Source organism: Ostrea edulis, chromosome 4 (assembly GCF_947568905.1).
Source record: "Ostrea edulis chromosome 4, xbOstEdul1.1, whole genome shotgun sequence".
NCBI lineage: Eukaryota > Metazoa > Mollusca > Bivalvia > Ostreida > Ostreidae > Ostrea > Ostrea edulis.
The window spans coordinates 134,501-158,495 of NC_079167.1; the positions used below are offsets into that span (position 1 = coordinate 134,501).

Consider the following 23,995-nt stretch of genomic DNA (forward strand, 5'->3'; position numbering starts at 1 on the left):
GAAGCGTGTGGAAAAGATACATCGATCAAATCCGCGATTCAAAACCGAAACCTGATGAACAGTGTTCTTTAAATGACCCTATGGCAGAAATATGTGAACAACAAGAGTCCGTAACTTCTGACTCAAACGCGCCATGTAGCGAGTCTCCGGCCAGTACACACATAGAAAACGCGACATCCGAACAACAGTTAAATAAACGTTATCCGATGCGTGTGCGAAAACAAACCAAAAGACTCATTGAAGAGTGTTGACTTTGTACATAAACATTGTAACATTAACATAATCTAATGAACTTTAATTATCAATTAAGTAGAATAGTTTTGTGTTCTTTTGAATATTACAAATGTTTTATGTTCATAAAATAGAAGGGAGGAATTGTTATATATGTATTATTTTAAAGTTCTATATTCCAAAGTTCACACCTGCATCTCCAACATAAATAAAACAATGTTAGGATAGTAATTGATTCTGACAGTCGCTAATGGATAACCTATTAAAAGCGCTGACTCTACAGAACTTGATATTTGATACTCTGTGAAAATCTTGTATTGTAGCTTAATGCATGTTAATGTATTATCAGTTAATAAAATGTAGACACAGTGAACAGACGTGTTTGTATAGATTCATACACAACAAATATTTGATTTGATTTGATCAAAATAAATTTACTTTCGAGCTCATAAACACATTTCTTAGTTTTATCAATAAAGTGAAAAATGATTAGAGGCACTCTTACATTGAATGTGAGGATGCATGATAGTTTCGGTTCACTTTAATTTGTATTAAATAACGCTACTACCATTGTCGATCGATTCATTCCCTGATTGTAGACACGTTTGTATAGGTATTCTTCCATTTGAATGGTCAACCCGACTGTTATAGAATACGCAAAAAGCGCAACTTCAAAGATACCGACTTTTCTAGGCCCACGCTAAAGCGTAAACTTTTACTCCGCAAGCCCCGTGTTTTTCTCTGCACTGTATTCTGATCAATGATATTCTGTCTGCGTGTAGGAATTCATTAATGTATGAAATATCACTATTGACATTAGATTGTATTTCTAGTGACATCTTGGTTGTTTTTCAATGTACATATTTAATTGAACGACGGTAGAAAAGTCAATTTTACGGACATTATGCATTCAAACGTGTAATACGTACGAACGTTTCACGAACTAATTGGTGCTAGCGCTGAAAATAACATCTGTTGGCAGCGAAGTGATGATGTCTACACCACCTTGAGCCGAGTGACTGCATAGAGGAGTTGATAAAATCAACTCCCCAAAACACCAGATCCACCACACATAATCACGTTATCATTGCACATAAAAAGGGTGTCATTTATCAAGTGGGGACATTTAAAACCTGTCAATGGTGTTTTTTGTGACTTTATCGAGTATGTCGTTTGTAATGAGGCATTTAAACTACTTTTTTTTCTTCCGGCTACGTGCAGGTATATTTAACAGCGATCAATGTCTCTGGATATGAATGCAATTATACAGGTCATTATCCTTGTGCAATATACCAGTTATAAAGTTATAAAAGTGTTTCTACGATGGTAAAATGTATAAAATGTTCAAGAGCGAAAGCTGTGTTAGATGTTGTGTGATGTAAATTCTTATTTGGGGTTACATTATCTATACGCGTGTGACTTAAGGTCATGTTTAAGAATTATTCAAAAAAATGAAGGTTAATATCCTATTGTTTTGGGTGTAGGTCATTTATTAATATTAAAAAACTAAAGACACTTTTCAAGTACCACAACATATATACGCCTCCTGTACTTTCACTTCGCATGTTTACTTAAGATGTCAAGGGTCATATGACGTCATTTGACCAGATTATACAAGACGCAAATAGATGATCATAAATCGACACGGCGCACAGCCAGCTGTACATAAATCAATAAAAACATGACATGATAGAAAAGAATAAGTTTCACAGAATCGAGTATTCACTGTCCAAATTGGATCATCCGCTTGCAAATAAGTTAAAAATGGCCCGCAAGATGAAAACCTACCCCTGCACTTTGTTTATTTGTGTTTTTTCTCGAGTCCAGTGTATTGTTCAAGAATATTTCAAGATTTGGACAGTGATTTCTAGATAAAGCCTTGTTCAAAGCTTTCAAATAATCTCATGGTACCACAATACATTTATTTTCCTCTTACTGCCGTCCAGTTTTATCTTCGATATGCATGTAAACACGTTATATAATTAATATTCAAACGCAGCACTGATGTAGAATATTGATCCAAAATTAAATACTGGAAAGGGAAGTAACACGGCGGGAAAATTACAATTTATTATGTAAATGTATACATGATACATGTACGCAGGACAACCAATATATTTTAACCAAGAAACATTTACTTTAGTTTTAATCTTTTAACTCTCTCTATATATATTGTTTATTCGCCAATCAAGGTTCCTTGGGAAGGAGGGGGGGGGGGGCATGTACAGTAATGAAAATAAGAAAACAATCATTCAGAATTACTAATACTATCAGAGTTCACACTTCTGCACTGCACATATCTATAACTATATATGAAATACTGATTGCAGACAAGACTGAAATTAACAACATGATATATACAATAAAACAACCCAACTGCCTCACACATCAGTTTCTGAGACAGTGGATAGGTCCAAGTGTGTTGTGTGAATACATATAAAATTGTAATCAAATCAGTATTATTATAGTTTAGTAAGTAGAGTATGCAAGTATAAAACACATGTACATGTAGGATCCAGTTGTTCTGAATGTTTTATGCTAATGCAGAGAGGTTAGAATAGAATGATTATATAAATGAAAACAATTAATTGTATGAAGTGTTCAGTGAAGAAAGTATGAATTGTTGACTTGATTACAGGGGGCACCAAGGGACAGTGCCTGTTAACAGTCTGGTAATAAATTTATTGTACCGGACTGTTGGTCTTGTACTCCCAGTAACCAAGACAGTTATATTTAAAAACTAATTTCAGAGACATTTTAAACTCTAGTTTGTATTCAAACATTGTACGTTTGTAACGACATAATGATAACGAAGCGGATAAAAGATCTGTTTACAATCAGATTAGTTAAATTCCAATCTTAAACCTCATGAATGAATGACAGTCTGATTATCCCCCCTTTTTTCCCCCTATCGTCGTCAGGGACCATTAGAAGGGAGCTGGTTTTAATCAGACTACACACATAAATATACATGCACTATCTACCTTCGATCTAGGCCTAAAACGAAATAATTCCTTCAATATGAATGTGTTAAACAAACAAGTGTGTAATATATGTATTACATATATTCAAAAAATATTTCTTCGCTTTGGTATGAATACAACACACCAGTATCTATATATTTTTTTTGAAAATTTAATCTGATGCAAAGAAGTATGCATTTAATTTCACAGAGATCGGTGCGGTGTTGAATTATCTGCATTACCTCGAACACATCATACGTGATGGCCATTAGTACAGCAAGTTCTTATATTTCTGAACTTAATAACAGATCGAACTCAGTGCGTAATTTGTAACTGACGATTCGCGGTGCAAATCATGCGCTGATCCAGCAATATAGTCTCGGGTGTCAATCCCTGCATTGGGGGTGGGGGTGTCTAAACAAGGTTACAAACATGCAGTATCTACTAAATAGATGTAGAATATATACAAAAATATGATACACTACATGTATGTTTTCATGAAACACTGTTGAAGGGTGGTTGTCTATATCTGGACCCATGCTGCTCTTGCAATGAAACACAGTTTAGGGAAGAGGATAACTTAATTTGATAGTTTTAAAAACGATTAAAATGTCATGGAGTTATTACTTTTCAAATTGAGTGGGTTTGGGTAGGAGTCTGGACCCATGCAGCATCTGCTCTTGCAATGAAACATACATAATGAGGTGGAGGGGGGTATATGTATCTTGTTCTACAATGAATATTTGTATTATATCACTGTGTATATAAAAAAAAATCCGTGGGAATACTTAATGACTCGAGTTGGATTTCTTTTAGAAATAGTTTAAGGTGACAACTTGAAAATCAAAATTGCTTTCAACAAAATATGTATCTAGAATACAGCCATCATACAAGCTACTGGAAAACCAGAAGTGACACATACTCCTCCACTACTTGGGGAGGGGGTATATTTTCCCAGTGTTAAGAAATATTCTTAATTCATTATTGAACATAAAGATAAGTGGATGCAGTGTGTAAAATATCTAGTTCACCAAATGAGTGTCAATCTTTTTACTTCATATGACACCCCCCCCCCCTTCACTCTCAAATACTTTTTATCACTTGACCATGAAATTGTAGAAAGATTAAAATTTGAAGTACTCAGTCAATGCAAAGTAATTCAAAGTGAATTTCAATTAAGTTTCAATAAAACTATTTCTCATTTTGTTTTGTGTTTAATTGAAAACATTCATAGAACACAAGATTAGATGCTTTTTCAGCAGTCATTTTCTTCATATTAAAACTTGACAATTTACTAAAGTTCATAAGCACAAATGTAGATGACAATTCACATCACTGAATGCAATTAGTGGATATCCTGGTTTGACCACTATGTACAGCGTAGCAACCAGCTGATGGAGATGAATATTATCTACTGGAGTCAATATGGCTGTCATCTGTGGGTACTAAATGGAAAAAAAGATGAAAGTTGCCAGTCAAAAATATTTAAAACACAATACTGTAGGTCTAAGTGTTCAAGTTTATATGTGCATTATAACATAAAAACATTCAAATTTCATACCATACAGCAATATCAAAACATGCTTCATATGAATTTTCTTTTATTTATCATTTTGAAGAAATTAATATTGACTAGATGTAAATAATGCCTATATTTATGAATATCCAGTGCCTGATTGGATTATTTAAAGTTTGTAAAAATTACCTTGTATGTACATTTGTGGTCACTGGTCTAGAGATGTGGAAAATTGGAAATATCATATTCTTTGAAAAGTTCACATTCTTGTTGGTATCATGCACATCTGTAAATAGCATTATCTCATATTATAAATACATATGCCGCAAATATTCAATGTATTAAAGAAGGGTCTTAAATACACATAAAAAATGTGGGTAATCAGTATGCATTCAGGGTCTTTTATTTTTCTTCCATTTATTCAAACTGTAATGTAAGCGAAAATATCCCAAGTTTATTTTTTTTCTGGTATGTCACTTGATAAAATTAAATGTGACTGTAAATCTAGAGCATCAAAATTAATGTAGTTACACGTGCATTTGTACAAGATATTACCACAGATACCTGATACACTGATACTTGCGCCACCACCACCCCACCACCCCCATTTTTGAAAATATTTTTTGCAGCGATAAATCTGAAATGTGTTGATTCCCGGTCTAACTCATTTCTATTTCGATTTTTAAAGTACTGTAATCGTTTCACACTTTTTGTAAGCTTTAGAGATTGGCCTTGTCCGGGTATAAAAAAAAATGAGCACAAATTTTGTAATAAATTATAGGTTGCTAATGTTATACATGCAATGCTAAATTATATATACAGTTTGACGTCATATGTACATGCCAAATATATATAAACGTCTTTACAAATATGCATATGAACTATTAGTATTTAGTTTGTCATCATTATACATATCTCATATTGTGTAAAATGATTGTATGCCTACATGCTTGGTGGATCAATAAATAAATTAAATCATACCGGTAGAAGCTTACAAAAAGCGTGAAAGGATTACTTGAATCGAAAGAAGGATGAGGTAGACAGGGAATTTACTTATTTCAGAGAAATTATAGCAAGAAAAAAAATCAAAAGAAAGAGGGGGAGGGGGGTTAAGTACATGATTGTAATATCCATACTTTAGGTGCCTGTGGATTTTACTGCCTAGATACCCGCCTGTACTCATGTAAATCATGTTTATATAAACAAACAACAACTGGTACCATTTGAGCATCAGTTCTTTAACCCCATTTTGCGTGTGTGCACCTATTTTGCTACACATCGGCTACGTGTGACGTGTGCAGTATGTAAACAAAGAACATCAAACTATGTATATACTACCTCTAAAGTATTGAGTCAATGTAAATGTTGTCTACTTTCATTGTTGACAACTTTGGTTTCAGGTATTCATACATCATTATTTCAATTACAAGAATTTACCTTGATTTTTCCGATTTCAAAGTAGTACAGCTGACATCTTCTGAACGTCGCGTCGTCTTTGCCATGTGCCTAGTAAGCGCATTTTAGACGCTGATTCCAACCATACGACAAACTTCACCGGGGCATTTCTCATTATAATGCCTTGTGATGTGTTGTCAAATCATGGAAATTTGACTTATTTTAAGCGTAGAATAAAGGCAATATTCCGATATATTTTTATATGATCCTAAAATTAGAGTTTGTGTATGTGTATCCAAATATGGATTGATCAAGGCGGAGCAACTGTCATGACGTATCAGCTCATTATGATCTCATTATCATACCGAGTTCATTCGTTACCTTAAGTGTCCTGCGTATGCACTTCATGTCGTTTGATCTACCTGAAATGGGGTAACACAAACTGATATATTTAGTGTTCTCGTAAACACATGTCACCTACGTCAACGTATATTTAAAGCAGCCAATGAGCGCGTTAGTCTAAGAAATGCTCGGGTAATTATAGAATTATTAGGAGTTACGGAAGTGGTCGAGTAGAATCAAAACATATTGACTATTAGAAACCAAAAATGGGTTTCATGCCAAATACTGTTCATACATTATCTTTCAGGATTATTCAACATTAAGAATAAGGTGGGTCATCAATTTATTCGAATCAAAAGTACATTAGGATATGTATTGCTACTTTCGGTTTCATGACACTATTAGAGGTTAACATCATTTCCACAACATTTCGTAATGACAATAAACGTAACAAAGTGAGCTTAAAATGTTTCAGAATTCGAGAATTCAAACGGTCTACTGAATACAGATGACAAAAGTGAAGATAACGAAAAGTGACGAATGTAATCAACCGATTCCTATAGAGAATACATTTCTAATAGAACAGACACGGACCCCTGGACACAACAGTTGTAGAATGAAGTGGCTAGGAGTAAGCGTTCTCTGTAGACCGATCACATCTGTCTTTGTCAGACAAACGAAGCAATGCGTAGTCATAAGTATGTAAAGAACCTGAGAATTGGTATGAAATATGTCAGACAGACATCAGCCTAATGGCAGGTTGAATTTGTTATTAAGATATTATAAAGATCTTAGAATTTACAAAATGTCCATTTAAATCGAAATCGTGGCAACCCCTTTAACATCAATCTATTTGTCAGCAGCCTGCCTTGATTTAAACAATGGTCATACACAAAACAAGCTATTGTAGAGGAACATACGCGCCGTATACGCGAGAACACGCTATGTTTATGATGCGTTTTTAATTAAATGGTTTCGAACGTTTAAATTAAAATACACGTTTCGCAAATGTGTCTTACATTCTTCATACCAAAATTTAGGCCGGTTTTTGCACACTGATTTTGATCACCCATTACTCCGTTAACCTATTCAAAATATAGGTTTCACGACAGGTGTTACTGGTCCGCAGTGAACATTTACTCCTTACAAGTACTATAGCTTAGCTCTGAAATGTCCAGAGCTCCGTATTTGCTCAGTGTTTTCTATTTTATTTAGAGATCTATGAAATTGATCAATGTTCGTCATTATCATTTTTTTTTCATTCTGAAAGGTGACGTTAACGAACATTTATAAAAATTCATATGCATGCTTTTAGATGAGGTACTGCAATTATGGCTTCAAAACATCTGGTACCCGAACAGCAAAACTTTGTTCGACTATCTTTTGCCTGTTTGGATGAAATTCGAGTAATGCTGGGAGACATTCTACACTGCCAGATACCACCAGAAGATCTCTTCAAGAAAATCCAAGCTACCACGACATTGTTAATCGGAAACCAAAAGCTCAGTCCAGAACAATTAAAACTTTGTTATAATCCTTGTCCTTTTGTCCCAGATTATCAATGTTTTGATATCAGCTTACTGTACAAGCTCATCCGGAACCTGTGTCAAACATTACAACCTTCACAAGGATGGGGACAAAAACCCCGCAAGACAGACATCAAAATCGGAGATGATATTGAACGTCTCAGATTATTTAGAAATGAGATGGTTGGACATGCGGGGTCTTCCTATGTACCTGATGGTATATTTGCTTCCAAGTGGAGTGAGCTTGAAAATATTTTTAAGAGGATACAGGGATTTTTATCATTAAACGGAATCACAAAAAATTTCCTGGAACAACTTGTATGTCTCAAAAGAACCAACTTTGGTTGGCAGGATCACGAAAAGAGCGAAATGCGCTTGATGTTCGTTTGATATTCGTAGGATTGGTTAACTATATATCGTTAACCGAATGGTGACTGTATTATCTGCCATAATACTATCCATCTCATTGCGATCCAGCCTCACCCTCCAACACCTCCCAAATGCACCAACGTAGTGAAGTTGAAGTGTGTTGTAGTAACATACATATGCTCCGTATGGGACGTATGGGTTGTCCCATGGTTTAAAAATAAATAAATAAGGACCATCGTGTACCAACACGTCTAATGACTGTGGTACTGTCTTTTGATGGCCGGACACATACATGTGGTCATATGTCATAAATTATAATCAAATAAAGAAGTAACTTATAAATGATTAATAAAATTGATCAAGAAAATTTAATATAATGATTTTTATTTGATTTGATTTATTTAATAGATATAATTATAATAGATCTAATTATAATAATAATTTATGTTTAATATATTATATTTTATAAATAACAGAATATTTAATATTTATTTGGATTTGGATTTTAATAGAAGGTAATAATTAGTAATATTAGTAACAGGTAATAGTAATAGGGATGTACATGTAGGTATGTATATACATGTGAAATAACTAAAATATATACAGAAAAGAATTAGGGTAGGGTCGCCAAAGAAAATTTTGATAATAGAGTGCTACTAGTTATTAGTTATTAATTATAAATTTTGCCATACAACAATTTTGAGATCGTCATTAGGCAAGAATTTTGAGGTCGTCATCAGGTGCTACACCTCATACCCTGTACCATGTTTCTGTAGCTAGATCCAGCTTATAGCACGACATGGCTCCCTAACTCTTATTCGATAGTATGTATTATGTATGTAAACTAAAGATGTATATCGTAATAAAATAATAAAGTAATAAAGTAAAAAGGTTAGTGAGTTAGTTCATATAACAAATTAGTATGACATAGATTAAATTATGACTATATTAATGGCTATAATAATTGATTTTAAAAAATTTTATACCCGTGATATTATAGCATAATATTTTACATATAAACACATAAACATACATTTACATATGCACAGATATATACATATAATATAATAATAATTGTAATCCATATCCATATTCATATAGAGAGAAAAAAGAGGGAAAGAAAGAAAGAGAGAAAAAAAATTTGTTAAAAATTTATTTATATGCGTAAGCAGGACTCGAACTCTCGACGGTATACCTTGTGATTATGAGCTCTAACCACTCGGCCACGGAGACCATACGCTACCGAAGGCCAAAAATTTATTATAATGCTGTAAGATTAAGTTTAATATAATAATTATTGATGTTTGTAAAATTAGATGTTGTACGGTTTTGTAAGTATATACGTTAAGAAACTTTTAGTTATGGTAGTAAATATTTGTTAACGTTTCAGTGCTAAAGATTGCGTATAAAATATAATGTTAAACTGTAATTGACGGATTTAGTATAAACATTTGAACGATGAAAGCATATACACTGTACGATAAGAACCTTTTTGTTTATGGTAGTAAATATTTGTTAATGTTACAGTGCTAAAAAGATAGTGTATAAATTTATAATGTTAAACTGTAATTGACGGATATATAACATTTGAACGATGAAAGGACCCTTTAGTTATGGTGGTAAACATTAGCTGAATTAATAGTGCTAAAATGATATTTGGTGAACGTATATTTTAGTTATAACTAATAGAATTTATGCTATAACTAATAAAAGAATTTTTTAAACAATTAAGTTATTGCCGACAAAGATGCATAGGTAATGAATTGACTGTAAAGATCGCTAAAAGTGCTTAAATTAATTAATGTTGTAGACAATAATAACGTAATTATAACATATTTAAATGGGTTTTACTTACCAAACGGAAGGAACTTAGTGAAAACCCAACTGAACTAAAGGATTCGAAATGGAAATGACGAGATTAATTACGTATGTTAATGTTATGACGTGATTGATTGCGTATGTTACTATTATGACGTGCATTTGAGTTAGTGATTTTTCCGCGAAAACTGTGATATGGTATACCGTTATATAAATAACAATGTAGAAGCATTTGAAGTTTATGAATTTATTGAATCAGTACAAATAATATAATAATAATATCAATCAGTATAAATAATGAATTAATATATGTAAAATCAATATTAAAAAAAACAAAAATTTAATTTAAAATTAGTATGGGGAATAATAATTGATAATAGATAATGGAGTGAGGAATAATAATTGATAATGGAATTAAAAGAAAAACCATGGGTTTTTATATTGACATGAATATGAATATGTTGATTTGAGATGAAAATAAGAAATTGTGATTATATATGTGATTATATATATGATTAATTTGAATAATTTTAGTGATTTAATGGAGATTGAGGAAATTGTAATATCTTTATCATACTATATATAATGTGTACACATAAAATTCAATACATATTATTATGACTAAAAGTTATACTATATTGTCATAACTTAAAAAAATAATTACAATGCGATGTATAAATATTGCTATAACAATAATTAGTACATTTGTGTAATTATATGTATTATATGAATTGTTATAACACAAGTAGTGTGTTTATAGTCCATCCACACTAACAAAGTCTATATAAATGTGTTATAACACAAGTAGTGTGTTTATAGTCCATACACACTAATAAAGTCTATATATATACAAATTGTACTAACATATGTAGCGTGCTTATATTCTGTATACAATTACAGTATATATATTATTTTTAATAACATACATATAGTGTTAATATTTCGTATCCATTGACAAAGTCCGTATATGTATATATTTAAATATGTAGCTATAGTTTATGAAATACTGTAGTCTATGAATATGTTTAGTTGAAAAAACCAATACCATGTATAACACAATAAACCTCAGACAGACACATATTTACCAATGAGAAAAATTTATATCGTGCATGAAATAAAATCTGAAAATATCGTAACACACTGAAAGTTTAAGATTGTGGTACATTTTGTGTGCAAACCAAGAGATAGATTTAGTGAATGGTGTATTTATAATAATGCCTTGCTCATTGACAGTGTCATATATTAGTAATAAAAATGTATGGAAGTATTTGCATTCTCTAACTTTTTTGCTTTGTTTGCCTATGTAGTAAATAGTGTTTTTATGTGTACCTAGGTACTTAAAGGATATAACAACTTGAGAATCACAGAAATCCATACATGGAATTTGTAGTGAAATGTTATTTTTGTTAAAGTTGAAAGGAATATTATTAACATCACAATATATGGTGTCAACATAGTCAAAGTTAGTAAATTCTTGAAACACCATGGACAGGAAATGGCTCATACTGTGTATTGACTGAAAGTTACAGTATAATAAAATTAATTTATAAATATTTAGAATTGTTGGATAGTTATATTTAGTAAGTAGAACATAATATGAAATTGAAAATTATGTATTGGATTAATAATTATTAAATTTGGTAGATAGTTAATTTAATAAGTTGTAATATGATGTGTAAATGACTTTATATATAATTATAAATCTTAGAATGAAGTTTACGTTTAGTAAGGAGTATTTGTTTAAGTTTTTTACCAACACTGTAGCTGAAAACCCAGTTGTAATGGAAGGGTGGTGACTTGGTAAGTATATATCTGACAAGTTTGTGTTCTTGTGAAGTATTTTGATGTTTGATATTACCAAATATATTAGTAAAATGTATGGGTTTTCTATAGAAATTTCCATCTGGAGTGAATAAGTAAGGTAACATATGTTTTTTGATATATTTCTTAGGATATCCACATCTTTGGAGTCTGATAGCAAATAATTTACATATAGTATAATGTTCTAGATCATTGCTTGATCTGGTACGGCATCTGTGGCATTCAGTGGTTATTACACCCTTAAAGAAATGTTTGGGGTGACCGGAAGTAAAATGTATGTAACTGTAAGAATTGTAAGGTTTCTGGTAGATACAAGTGTAAATTTTATTATCTGTAAATGTGGTGTATCCAATACCGAAAGTGATATCTAAGAATTGTGTTTGTATTTTGTTTATACTGAAGGTGATTTCTAACTCTTTGGGGTAGTATTTCTTAATTTCATGGATGTCAAACATTATTTGGTTTGGTTTACTGTACAAAATTATGGCACCATCATCAATATATCTAATTTAATGGAATTATAAGGACATGTAAATAATTAAGATTTTAATAGTAAAGTAATTTAACATAATGATATTTAGATTGGAAAAAAAAATATTTATATTTAATTTAATAATAATTTTAAGATGTAATTCTGACATCAAACTACCGTCACTTAATATTATACCTAAACCTCATAAACTTAAACAAAAAGCTTCACCCGAAATCCAACATTTATTAAAATCACGACCCATAGTCAACGGTTTCAATACTATTATTACAGAACCTTCCAAAATACTCAGCAAACTTGTAAGACATTTTCTAAATAAGCTTAGAATTAAATACAATAAACATGACATTTTAGTCAACAGTTCTTTCCATGTCATAAACCAACTTAACAAAATATCCATTGATCCCTATGACATGGATATACATTTTATATCATTCGATTTTTCCTCTTTATATACCAGTATTGACAATAAAACAGTCATTAACTCATTTCTGTTCTTACAGAACCAGTTAAATATTAAACAAGAAACTATACAATTTATGATAGAACTTTTCACCTATATAAAATTAAATGCTTATTTCCATGTAGGTTACAAGCGTCGATTTCTACAAAAACAAGGTTTAGCAATGGGTTCTTATGATTCTGCAGACATAGCTAATTTAGCGCTCTTCATCTCCGAAATTGCTTTTTTTAACTTCTCCAATGTACACAACAGAATCATTTACATGGCTAGATATATTGATGATGGTGCCATAATTTTGTACAGTAAACCAAACCAAATAATGTTTGACATCCATGAAATTAAGAAATACTACCCCAAAGAGTTAGAAATCACCTTCAGTATAAACAAAATACAAACACAATTCTTAGATATCACTTTCGGTATTGGATACACCACATTTACAGATAATAAAATTTACACTTGTATCTACCAGGAACCTTACAATTCTTACAGTTACATACATTTTACTTCCGGTCACCCCAAACATTTCTTTAAGGGTGTAATAACCACTGAATGCCACAGATACCGTACCATATCAAGCAATGATCTAGAACATTATACTATATGTAAATTATTTGCTATCAGACTCCAAAGATGTGGATATCCTAAGAAATATATCAAAAAACATATGTTACCTTACTTATTCACTCCAGATGGAAATTTCTATAGAAAACCCATACATTTTACTAATATATTTGGTAATATCAAACATCAAAATACTTCACAAGAACACAAACTTGTCAGATATATACTTACCAAGTCACCACCCTTCCATTACAACTGGGTTTTCAGCTACAGTGTTGGTAAAAAACTTAAACAAATACTCCTTACTAAACGTAAACTTCATTCTAAGATTTATAATTATATATAAAGTCATTTACACATCATATTACAACTTATTAAATTAACTATCTACCAAATTTAATAATTATTAATCCAATACATAATTTTCAATTTCATATTATGTTCTACTTACTAAATATAACTATCCAACAATTCTAAATATTTATAAATTAATTTTATTATACTGTAACTTTCAGTCAATACACAGTATGAGCCATTTCCTGTCCATGGTGTTTCAAGAATTTACTAACTTTGACTATGTTGACACCATATATTGTGATGTTAATAATATTCCTTTCAACTTTAACAAAAATAACATTTCACTACAAATTCCATGTATGGATTTCTGTGATTCTCAAGTTGTTATATCCTTTAAGTACCTAGGTACACATAAAAACACTATTTACTACATAGGCAAACAAAGCAAAAAAGTTAGAGAATGCAAATACTTCCATACATTTTTATTACTAATATATGACACTGTCAATGAGCAAGGCATTATTATAAATACACCATTCACTAAATCTATCTCTTGGTTTGCACACAAAATGTACCACAATCTTAAACTTTCAGTGTGTTACGATATTTTCAGATTTTATTTCATGCACGATATAAATTTTTCTCATTGGTAAATATGTGTCTGTCTGAGGTTTATTGTGTTATACATGGTATTGGTTTTTTCAACTAAACATATTCATAGACTACAGTATTTCATAAACTATAGCTACAGATTTAAATATATACATATACGGACTTTGTCAATGGATACGAAATATTAACACTATATGTATGTTATTAAAAATAATATATATACTGTAATTGTATACAGAATATAAGCACGCTACATATGTTAGTACAATTTGTATATATATAGACTTTATTAGTGTGTATGGACTATAAACACACTACTTGTGTTATAACACATTTATATAGACTTTGTTAGTGTGGATGGACTATAAACACACTACTTGTGTTATAACAATTCATATAATACATATAATTACACAAATGTACTAATTATTGTTATAGCAATATTTATACATCGCATTGTAATTATTTTTTTAAGTTATGACAATATAGTATAACTTTTAGTCATAATAATATGTATTGAATTTTATGTGTACACATTATATATAGTATGATAAAGATATTACAATTTCCTCAATCTCCATTAAATCACTAAAATTATTCAAATTAATCATATATATAATCACATATATAATCACAATTTCTTATTTTCATCTCAAATCAACATATTCATATTCATGTCAATATAAAAACCCATGGTTTTTCTTTTAATTCCATTATCAATTATTATTCCTCACTCCATTATCTATTATCAATTATTATTCCCCATACTAATTTTAAATTAAATTTTTGTTTTTTTTAATATTGATTTTACATATATTAATTCATTATTTATACTGATTGATATTATTATTATATTATTTGTACTGATTCAATAAATTCATAAACTTCAAATGCTTCTACATTGTTATTTATATAACGGTATACCATATCACAGTTTTCGCGGAAAAATCACTAACTCAAATGCACGTCATAATAGTAACATACGCAATCAATCACGTCATAACATTAACATACGTAATTAATCTCGTCATTTCCATTTCGAATCCTTTAGTTCAGTTGGGTTTTCACTAAGTTCCTTCCGTTTGGTAAGTAAAACCCATTTAAATATGTTATAATTACGTTATTATTGTCTACAACATTAATTAATTTAAGCACTTTTAGCGATCTTTACAGTCAATTCATTACCTATGCATCTTTGTCGGCAATAACTTAATTGTTTAAAAAATTCTTTTATTAGTTATAGCATAAATTCTATTAGTTATAACTAAAATATACGTTCACCAAATATCATTTTAGCACTATTAATTCAGCTAATGTTTACCACCATAACTAAAGGGTCCTTTCATCGTTCAAATGTTATATATCCGTCAATTACAGTTTAACATTATAAATTTATACACTATCTTTTTAGCACTGTAACATTAACAAATATTTACTACCATAAACAAAAAGGTTCTTATCGTACAGTGTATATGCTTTCATCGTTCAAATGTTTATACTAAATCCGTCAATTACAGTTTAACATTATATTTTATACGCAATCTTTAGCACTGAAACGTTAACAAATATTTACTACCATAACTAAAAGTTTCTTAACGTATATACTTACAAAACCGTACAACATCTAATTTTACAAACATCAATAATTATTATATTAAACTTAATCTTACAGCATTATAATAAATTTTTGGCCTTCGGTAGCGTATGGTCTCCGTGGCCGAGTGGTTAGAGCTCATAATCACAAGGTATACCGTCGAGAGTTCGAGTCCTGCTTACGCATATAAATAAATTTTTAACAAATTTTTTTTCTCTCTTTCTTTCTTTCCCTCTTTTTTCTCTCTATATGAATATGGATATGGATTACAATTATTATTATATTATATGTATATATCTGTGCATATGTAAATGTATGTTTATGTGTTTATATGTAAAATATTATGCTATAATATCACGGGTATAAAAATTTTTAAAATCAATTATTATAGCCATTAATATAGTCATAATTTAATCTATGTCATACTAATTTGTTATATGAACTAACTCACTAACCTTTTTACTTTATTACTTTATTATTTTATTACGATATACATCTTTAGTTTACATACATAATACATACTATCGAATAAGAGTTAGGGAGCCATGTCGTGCTATAAGCTGGATCTAGCTACAGAAACATGGTACAGGGTATGAGGTGTAGCACCTGATGACGACCTCAAAATTCTTGCCTAATGACGATCTCAAAATTGTTGTATGGCAAAATTTATAATTAATAACTAATAACTAGTAGCACTCTATTATCAAAATTTTCTTTGGCGACCCTACCCTAATTCTTTTCTGTATATATTTTAGTTATTTCACATGTATATACATACCTACATGTACATCCCTATTACTATTACCTGTTACTAATATTACTAATTATTACCTTCTATTAAAATCCAAATCCAAATAAATATTAAATATTCTGTTATTTATAAAATATAATATATTAAACATAAATTATTATTATAATTAGATCTATTATAATTATATCTATTAAATAAATCAAATCAAATAAAAATCATTATATTAAATTTTCTTGATCAATTTTATTAATCATTTATAAGTTACTTCTTTATTTGATTATAATTTATGACATATGACCACATGTATGTGTCCGGCCATCAAAAGACAGTACCACAGTCATTAGACGTGTTGGTACACGATGGTCCTTATTTATTTATATTTATTTATTTTTAAACCATGGGACAACCCATACGTCCCATACGGAGCATATGTATGTTACTACAACACACTTCAACTTCACTACGTTGGTGCATTTGGGAGGTGTTGGAGGGTGAGGCTGGATCGCAATGAGATGGATAGTATTATGGCAGATAATACAGTCACCATTCGGTTAACGATATATAGTTAACCAATCCTACGAATATCAAACAAAAAAAGAACCAACTTTGGTTGACAGGATCACGAAAAGAGCGAAATGCGCTTGATGTTCGAACGTATTAAGCTTACAGATACACCAAAACTAACAGTACAAGGTGATGAACAAAAGGTATGGGGAGAAAAGGTATGTTTTATGACAAGGTATGAAGATGGCGATACATCAAATAACTGGCCTATCACGTGGCAAAAGATTAGAGGAAACACAATAAAACAGCTAGACATAAGTACAGAGAGGTACAGAGGTAGCTCCAGTCAACAACTGGTGATCTCAAGGGTTAGCAAAGATGATCAGGGAGAATATCGTGCCACTGTATTACGTGAGGAGAAGGGAACGCACATCCTAATCCCTAGTAACACCATCTACCTTACGGTGACAGGAGGTAATCACTTGAATGATCATGTTTTAAGCATTTAATTAATCGGAAAATGTGAGAAAATATATTGTATATCAGAAAATTAACACGCAGAGTTCATTTTCGCTATATTCACTGAAACAAAATTTCCGTTAATTTAACATTCAGTGAGTTAATCTTTCATATTCATACGAAATCGGGTTCACAATATTAAGATTAGTTTTTCCGCGAATTAAACTTACCGCGATTTGTTGCTAAATGAAAAAAAAATCGAGATTTTTTCCCGACTGCGCTATTAACCTGCTATACAGTAATGTTCTTAAAGACGTTTAGTGCATGCAATAATCTTCCAGATTTACCGATTTTGGAGATAGAAAATGCAATCGATGAAGGAGACATAATAACGATTCATTACTGCGTTTATGACAACGATCAATCACCAGCTGTGCATAATATTGTGTGGACCAACAACGGAAAATCTTTAGAGACAAATGCAGCTAAGTACAGCGGTGAACGATTAATGGATACATACTTAACGATACACTCTCCAACATTGACTGACATTGGGCAGTACAGTTGTGAAGTTTCCAACGCCGTGGGATCCGTCACGAAGTTCATAGATCTGCGTAAGATATAATTTTATGATATTTGCACTTTTTTTACCTTACCAACTGCAGATGACAAAGAGTGAGCAATTTCATTGATGTTACAGGGATCTCAACAGTCCCCTTTAAAATCAGTATGTCGCCGATCTAAGAACAAGGTACGATTGTATAGGTAAAAAGGCCCAAAATTTGTTCTCTCTAAAAATGTGTCTGGAATTAACCTCAATAAGCGTTTTAAGAAAGTAAAATATATGCCATGTATACTATGTCAACATAATCAGAATGATATTTCTAATTGGATAGCATTATGACATCATGAATAAGACATTTCCCGCCTTTTTTGAAAATAAGCCTGAAAACTGTCAAATGTCATACAGATTATTGCTCAGGAAAAGATGTGCGCATTTGTCGAGCAAAATAAAGATGATCTCTACAGCCCAGTAGCTAAGTACTTCGTTACTAGCTTGAAAATACGGATGTATATTTAATTGCTGTTATAAAACTTAGAAATTCATTTCAAAATTTAGGATTATCTCCCTCATGCATAGCTCTTATCCTTGGACGAATTTGGCTCCACTTTTTGGCACGCTGTTTTTGGCTATATTTACCTCCAAAACTTCATAGTTATTTCGGATTTCAAACATTTCGGTTGTGCATCACTGAAGAGGCATTATTTGTCGAAATGCGCATCTGGTGCATCAAAATTGATACCGTGTAAGTTTTACATATATATTGTGTATTATTTTAAGATGAAAAACATATTTGAATATGAATTTGCTCGACGCAGGCGCTGTATGTTTTCTGAAGAGAAAACCACCTGAATTTATGGATTTTTTCATTGAAAATGGCATTTTTGCAATTTCATGCCAACTTCTAGCTCTCGTCATATGACATAAATCATTTACTGATCAAACTGAGCAGATTTTGATTTTGTTAATCCATTCCTTATTTGAATGCCAGGGTTTGAGCTCCAAGTGAAATCATCGATATTTCGGGCCAAATGACTTTAGAAACTGTACCTACTTCTTTAATTGACAAATACAACCTGTCATAAGGTCAAACCTGATGAGAATATAGGGCTCACGGCGGGTGTGACCGGCCGACAGGGGGTTCTTACTCCTCCTAAGTTACCTGATCCCACCCCTTGTGTGTCCAGGGGTCCGTGTTTGCTGTCTATATTGTATTGCTGATAGGAGTTATGAGATTGCAGAAATATCTACTCAAGCACCCATCACATCTAAAACATGTATGCCAAACCTCTTGGAACATGTCCACAGGGACGACCTTCTATATATTGCGTAATTTGCGACCCCTCTCTTCATCAGTTTTAACATTTTAAAAGTGTTCTGGAACATTTTCTGGAATCCAGTCTGCATTTGCGTTTCTTTTTTCCCTCTTAGTTTTTCCCATTATTCTACAAATATTTAATTCATGTGTAGCATTATTTATTGTCCATAAGCTACCTGTACGTACCTTCATAGCTATATAGATTTAGAAACAATTTATTTACCTTGTCATGAATCTTTCAAGAAATATTTCATCTGTCAATCACTGTTTATACTCTTTTAAGTTAATTCAACTAGAAGTTGAAATTTCACAAGGTATTTTAAATACTTTTAGAAATTTTACAATGCTTCATAAGGCTTGATAAAGATATATTGTATAGCTATATTGCTAAAGAAAGAGGCTGAAGTGGACCGTGGCAGCGATAAGATGTCTTTTGTTATATTGAACAGCCAAAATTTAATCGTAATTGATCAATTTTACAATCTATAATTAATGATAACACATTTTCTAAAAATAAGAATGAAAATGTATACTGTAAACATCAACATGCGGCACATCAAAGACTCGACGAAGATGTACCTTTTAAACGACACGTGACCCGAAATACACAAAATGAAGGGGGTAAGAAATACGCTATTAACTCCAACGAATTTATTGTAATTAAGTTTAGTAAAGTTGCATTCGAAAGTGTATAAAATTACCTTTCCGGCAGTATATAATGTGTATTGTTTCGTCAATCGTAACATTCACAACATTGATGAAAATAACAATGTCACCGTTTTGGACACGCAAAATTCTCCGATCGCGATTGCATGCCAATTAATAAAAGTGTTAATCATACTGTTTATTTTTAGCATATCACTTGTTAATTGTGTGAATACGTAGAATAAACCTTCCTGGACGTGACTGCAACAATATTTTCTTTTTCTTTCACGTTTAGTGTGAACTGTTACTGAATAAACCCGACGACTTCCAATAATTGGGGTGCCCAAAATGACTAATTGTTCATGACACTATTAGAGGTTAACATCATTTTCACAACAGCAAGTCGCAATGACAATAAACGTAACAAAGTGAGCTTAAAATGCTTCAGAATTCAAACAGTCTACTGAATACAGATGACAAAAGTGAAGATAACGAAAAGTGATCAATGCAATCAACTGATTCCTAGAGCGAATACATTTTAATAGGACAGACACGGACCCCTGGACACAACAGTTGTAGAATGAAGTGGCTAGGAGTAAGCGTTCTCTGTAGACCGATCACATCTGTCTTTGTCAGACAAAAGAAGAAATGCGTAGTCATAAGTATGTAAAGAACCTGCGAATTGGTATGAAATATGTCAGACAGACATCGTCCTAATGGCAGGTTGAATTTGTTATTAAGATATTATAAAGATCTTAGAATTTACAAAATGTCCATTTAAAACGAGATCGTGGCAACCCCTTTCACATCAATCTATTTGTCAGCAGCCTGTCTTGATTTAAACAATGGTCATACACAGAACAAGCTACTGTAGAGGAACATACGCGCCGTATACGCGAGAACATGCTATGTTTATGAGGCATTTTTAATTAAATGGTTTCGAAAGTCTGATTTAAAATACACGTTTCGCAAATGTGTTTTACATCCTTCATATCAAATTTTAGGTCGGTTTTCGCACATTGATTTTGACCACCCATTACTCCGTTAACCTCTTCAAAATATAGGGCTCATGACAGGTGTTACTGGTCAGTACGGAATATTTACTCCTCACAAGTACTATAGCTTAGCTTTGTTCGTCATTATCATTTTTTTTTTATTCTGAAAGGTGACGTTAAAGAACATTCATAATACTTCATATGCATGCTTTTAGATGAGGTACTGCAATTATGGCTTCAAAACATCTGGTACCCGAACAGCAAAACTTTGTTCGACTATCTTTTGCCTGTTTGGATGAAATTCGAGTAATGCTGGGAGACATTCTACACTGCCAGATACCACCAGAAGATCTCTTCAAGAAAATCCAAGCTACCACGACATTGTTAATCGGAAACCAACAGCTCAGTCCAGAACAATTAAAACTTTGTTATAATCCTTGTCCTTTTGTCCCAGACTATCAATATTTCGATATCACCTTACTGTACAAGCTCATCCGGAACCTGTGTCAAACATTACAACCTTCACAAGGATGGGGACAAAAACCCCGCAAGACAGACATCAAAATCGGAGATGATATTGAACGCCTCAGATTATTTAGAAATGGGATGATTGGACATGCGGGGTCTTCCTGTGTACCTGATGGTATATTTGCTTCCAAGTGGAGTGAGCTTGAAAATATTTTTAAGAGGATACAGGGATTTTTATCATTAAACGGAATCACAAAAAACTTCGTGGAACAACTTGTATCTCTCAAACGAACCGACTTTGGTTGGCAGGATCACGAAAAGAGCGAAATGCGCTTGATGTTCGAATGTATTAAGCTCACAGCGATACCAAAACTAACAGTACAAGGTGATGAACAAAAGGTATGGGGAGAAAAGGCATGTTTTATGGCAAGGTATGAAGATGGCGATACATCAAATAACTGGCCTATCACGTGGCAAAAGATTACAGGAAACACAATAAAACAGCTAGACATTAGTACAGAGAGGTACAGAGGTAGCTCCAGTCAACAACTGGTGATCCCAAGGGTTAGCAAAGATGACCAGGGAGAATATCGAGCCACTGTATCACGTGAGGAGAAGGGAACGCACATTCACATCCCTAGTAACACCATCTACCTTACGGTGACAGGAGGTAATTGCTTGCATAATTATGGGTCAAAGTATTTTTAAATAATGGAATTACTAAAAAAAAAAAGAAATGATATAAGGTTTTTAAAATCGAACTGTTTAAGTACATGTAATATCAAAATTAATCGAATCGATTGTGCATTCAAATATATATATTCCACATAATTATTATCTCAGATTTACCAACTTTGGAAATAGAAAATGCAATATCTGAAGAAGACAGAATAATCATTCATTACAACGTTAGTGTCGATGATCAATCCCCAGCTGTGCATAGCGTTATGTGGAGCAAAGATGGAGAACATTTAGAGAAAACTGGAGATAAGTACAGCGGTGGACAATTAATGGATACGTACTTAACGATACACTCTCCAACATTGAATGATGCTGGTCAGTACAGTTGTGAAGTTTCCAATGCCGTAGGACCCGACACGAAATCCATACATCTGAGTAAGTTATTCCTATCTTAATAAAAATCAAATGGTGAAGATAGTGAACAGTTATCAATCTCATAACTTCTACGAAATTTAAAGTACAGCAAACACGGACCTCTGAGTATACTATAGATGAGATTGAATTTTGTTTTTAAACATCAACTTTGTTTATCCATTTTTATGATATACGTTATGAACTTTTATCTAGTTTGTTTTTCTAATGAAAGGTGAAGATAATGAACAGTGATCAAACTCAAAAGCTACACAAAATAGACAGTTGGGCAAACACGAGCCTCTAGATATACCAGAAGTGGAATTAGGTACCTAGGAGGAGTAAGCATCCCCGTCACACTCGCCGTGAGCCCTAGATCGTGATCAAGAAAGTGGAGTTTTCTGTAGTAAAAATCATTGTGCCACAAATGGCCTAACAATCGGTATGAAACAGGATTTCACCTATTTATAGGCTGTACTGCCAAACTAGATCGTTATAACAACCATAGAATTTGCAAAATGCTGCCTTTAAACGAAATTATTGAAACCCCTACACCACCAACTTGTTTATAAATAGCCTGCTTTGTTTTGAAAACTAATCATAGGCAGAAAAAGCTCTGTGGCTTGACCATCACTGAAGAGACATTATTTGTCGAAATGCGCATCTGGGGCATCAAATTAGGTACCGTAAAAGTTTTTCGTTAGGACCCCTGAGCCACGGCCTCTGCTGGTGTCTCTACATTCCAGTAGCTAAATACTTCGTTACTAGCTTGAAAATACGGATATATATTCAATTGCTATGATCAAATTATGCATAGCTCTAATCCTTAGACGAATTTGACTTCAGGCTTTGGTACTCTGTTTTTCTTTTTAGTTTTTACAAATTTATTGTTATTTCGGGTTTCTGATATTTCCTTTTGAGCATCACTGAAGAAACTTTATTTGTAGAAATGTGCATCTGGTGCATCAGAATTGTTACCGTATAAGTTTTACATAAATGTGAGAAGCTGACGATGGAGATGCTAAAATCACCCCGTATGTCATAAAACTGAGTTGTTAGTTTGCCGTTAATATCAATTTTCAAAAAAATATCTAACTTTGAAGCAGAAATTGATGACTCCGCGGAGTCATTTATTTCGAGTTCACAAACATATATCGAATCGACATAGGAATGAAAATTATTATTGTTGATAGATGAAAT

The 23,995-nt window shown here is 32.1% G+C and overlaps 2 protein-coding genes and 1 long non-coding RNA gene across 3 annotated transcripts in view; 2 read left to right on the forward strand and 1 right to left on the reverse strand.

Moving 5' to 3' along the window:
- Positions 1–3,370: 3,370 nt before the first annotated feature.
- On the reverse strand, positions 3,371–6,491 carry LOC130053896 (uncharacterized). The gene is made up of 2 exons (XR_008802125.1): positions 4,900–6,491; positions 3,371–4,639 (listed from the first exon to the last, which is right to left on the reverse strand). It is a non-coding gene; the product is annotated as an uncharacterized LOC130053896 (long non-coding RNA).
- A 146-nt stretch (positions 6,492–6,637) lies between these two features.
- The window catches only part of LOC130046415 (muscle M-line assembly protein unc-89-like), a 34,310-nt gene continuing 16,952 nt past the window's right edge, over positions 6,638–23,995 (forward strand). The window contains exons 1-3 of the mRNA XM_056161541.1: positions 6,638–6,777; positions 21,451–22,373; positions 22,547–22,819. Of these exons, the coding sequence (XP_056017516.1) occupies positions 21,467–22,373; positions 22,547–22,819 (1,180 nt within the window). The 5' untranslated portion in view covers positions 6,638–6,777; positions 21,451–21,466. The remainder of the gene's footprint in view (positions 6,778–21,450; positions 22,374–22,546; positions 22,820–23,995) is intronic.
- On the forward strand, positions 7,779–18,340 carry LOC130054066 (uncharacterized). Its single transcript, XM_056162387.1, has 3 exons — positions 7,779–8,357; positions 17,370–17,730; positions 18,057–18,340. Exons 1-3 carry the CDS (start codon positions 7,779–7,781, stop codon positions 18,338–18,340), a joined length of 1,224 nt encoding a protein of 407 aa, XP_056018362.1.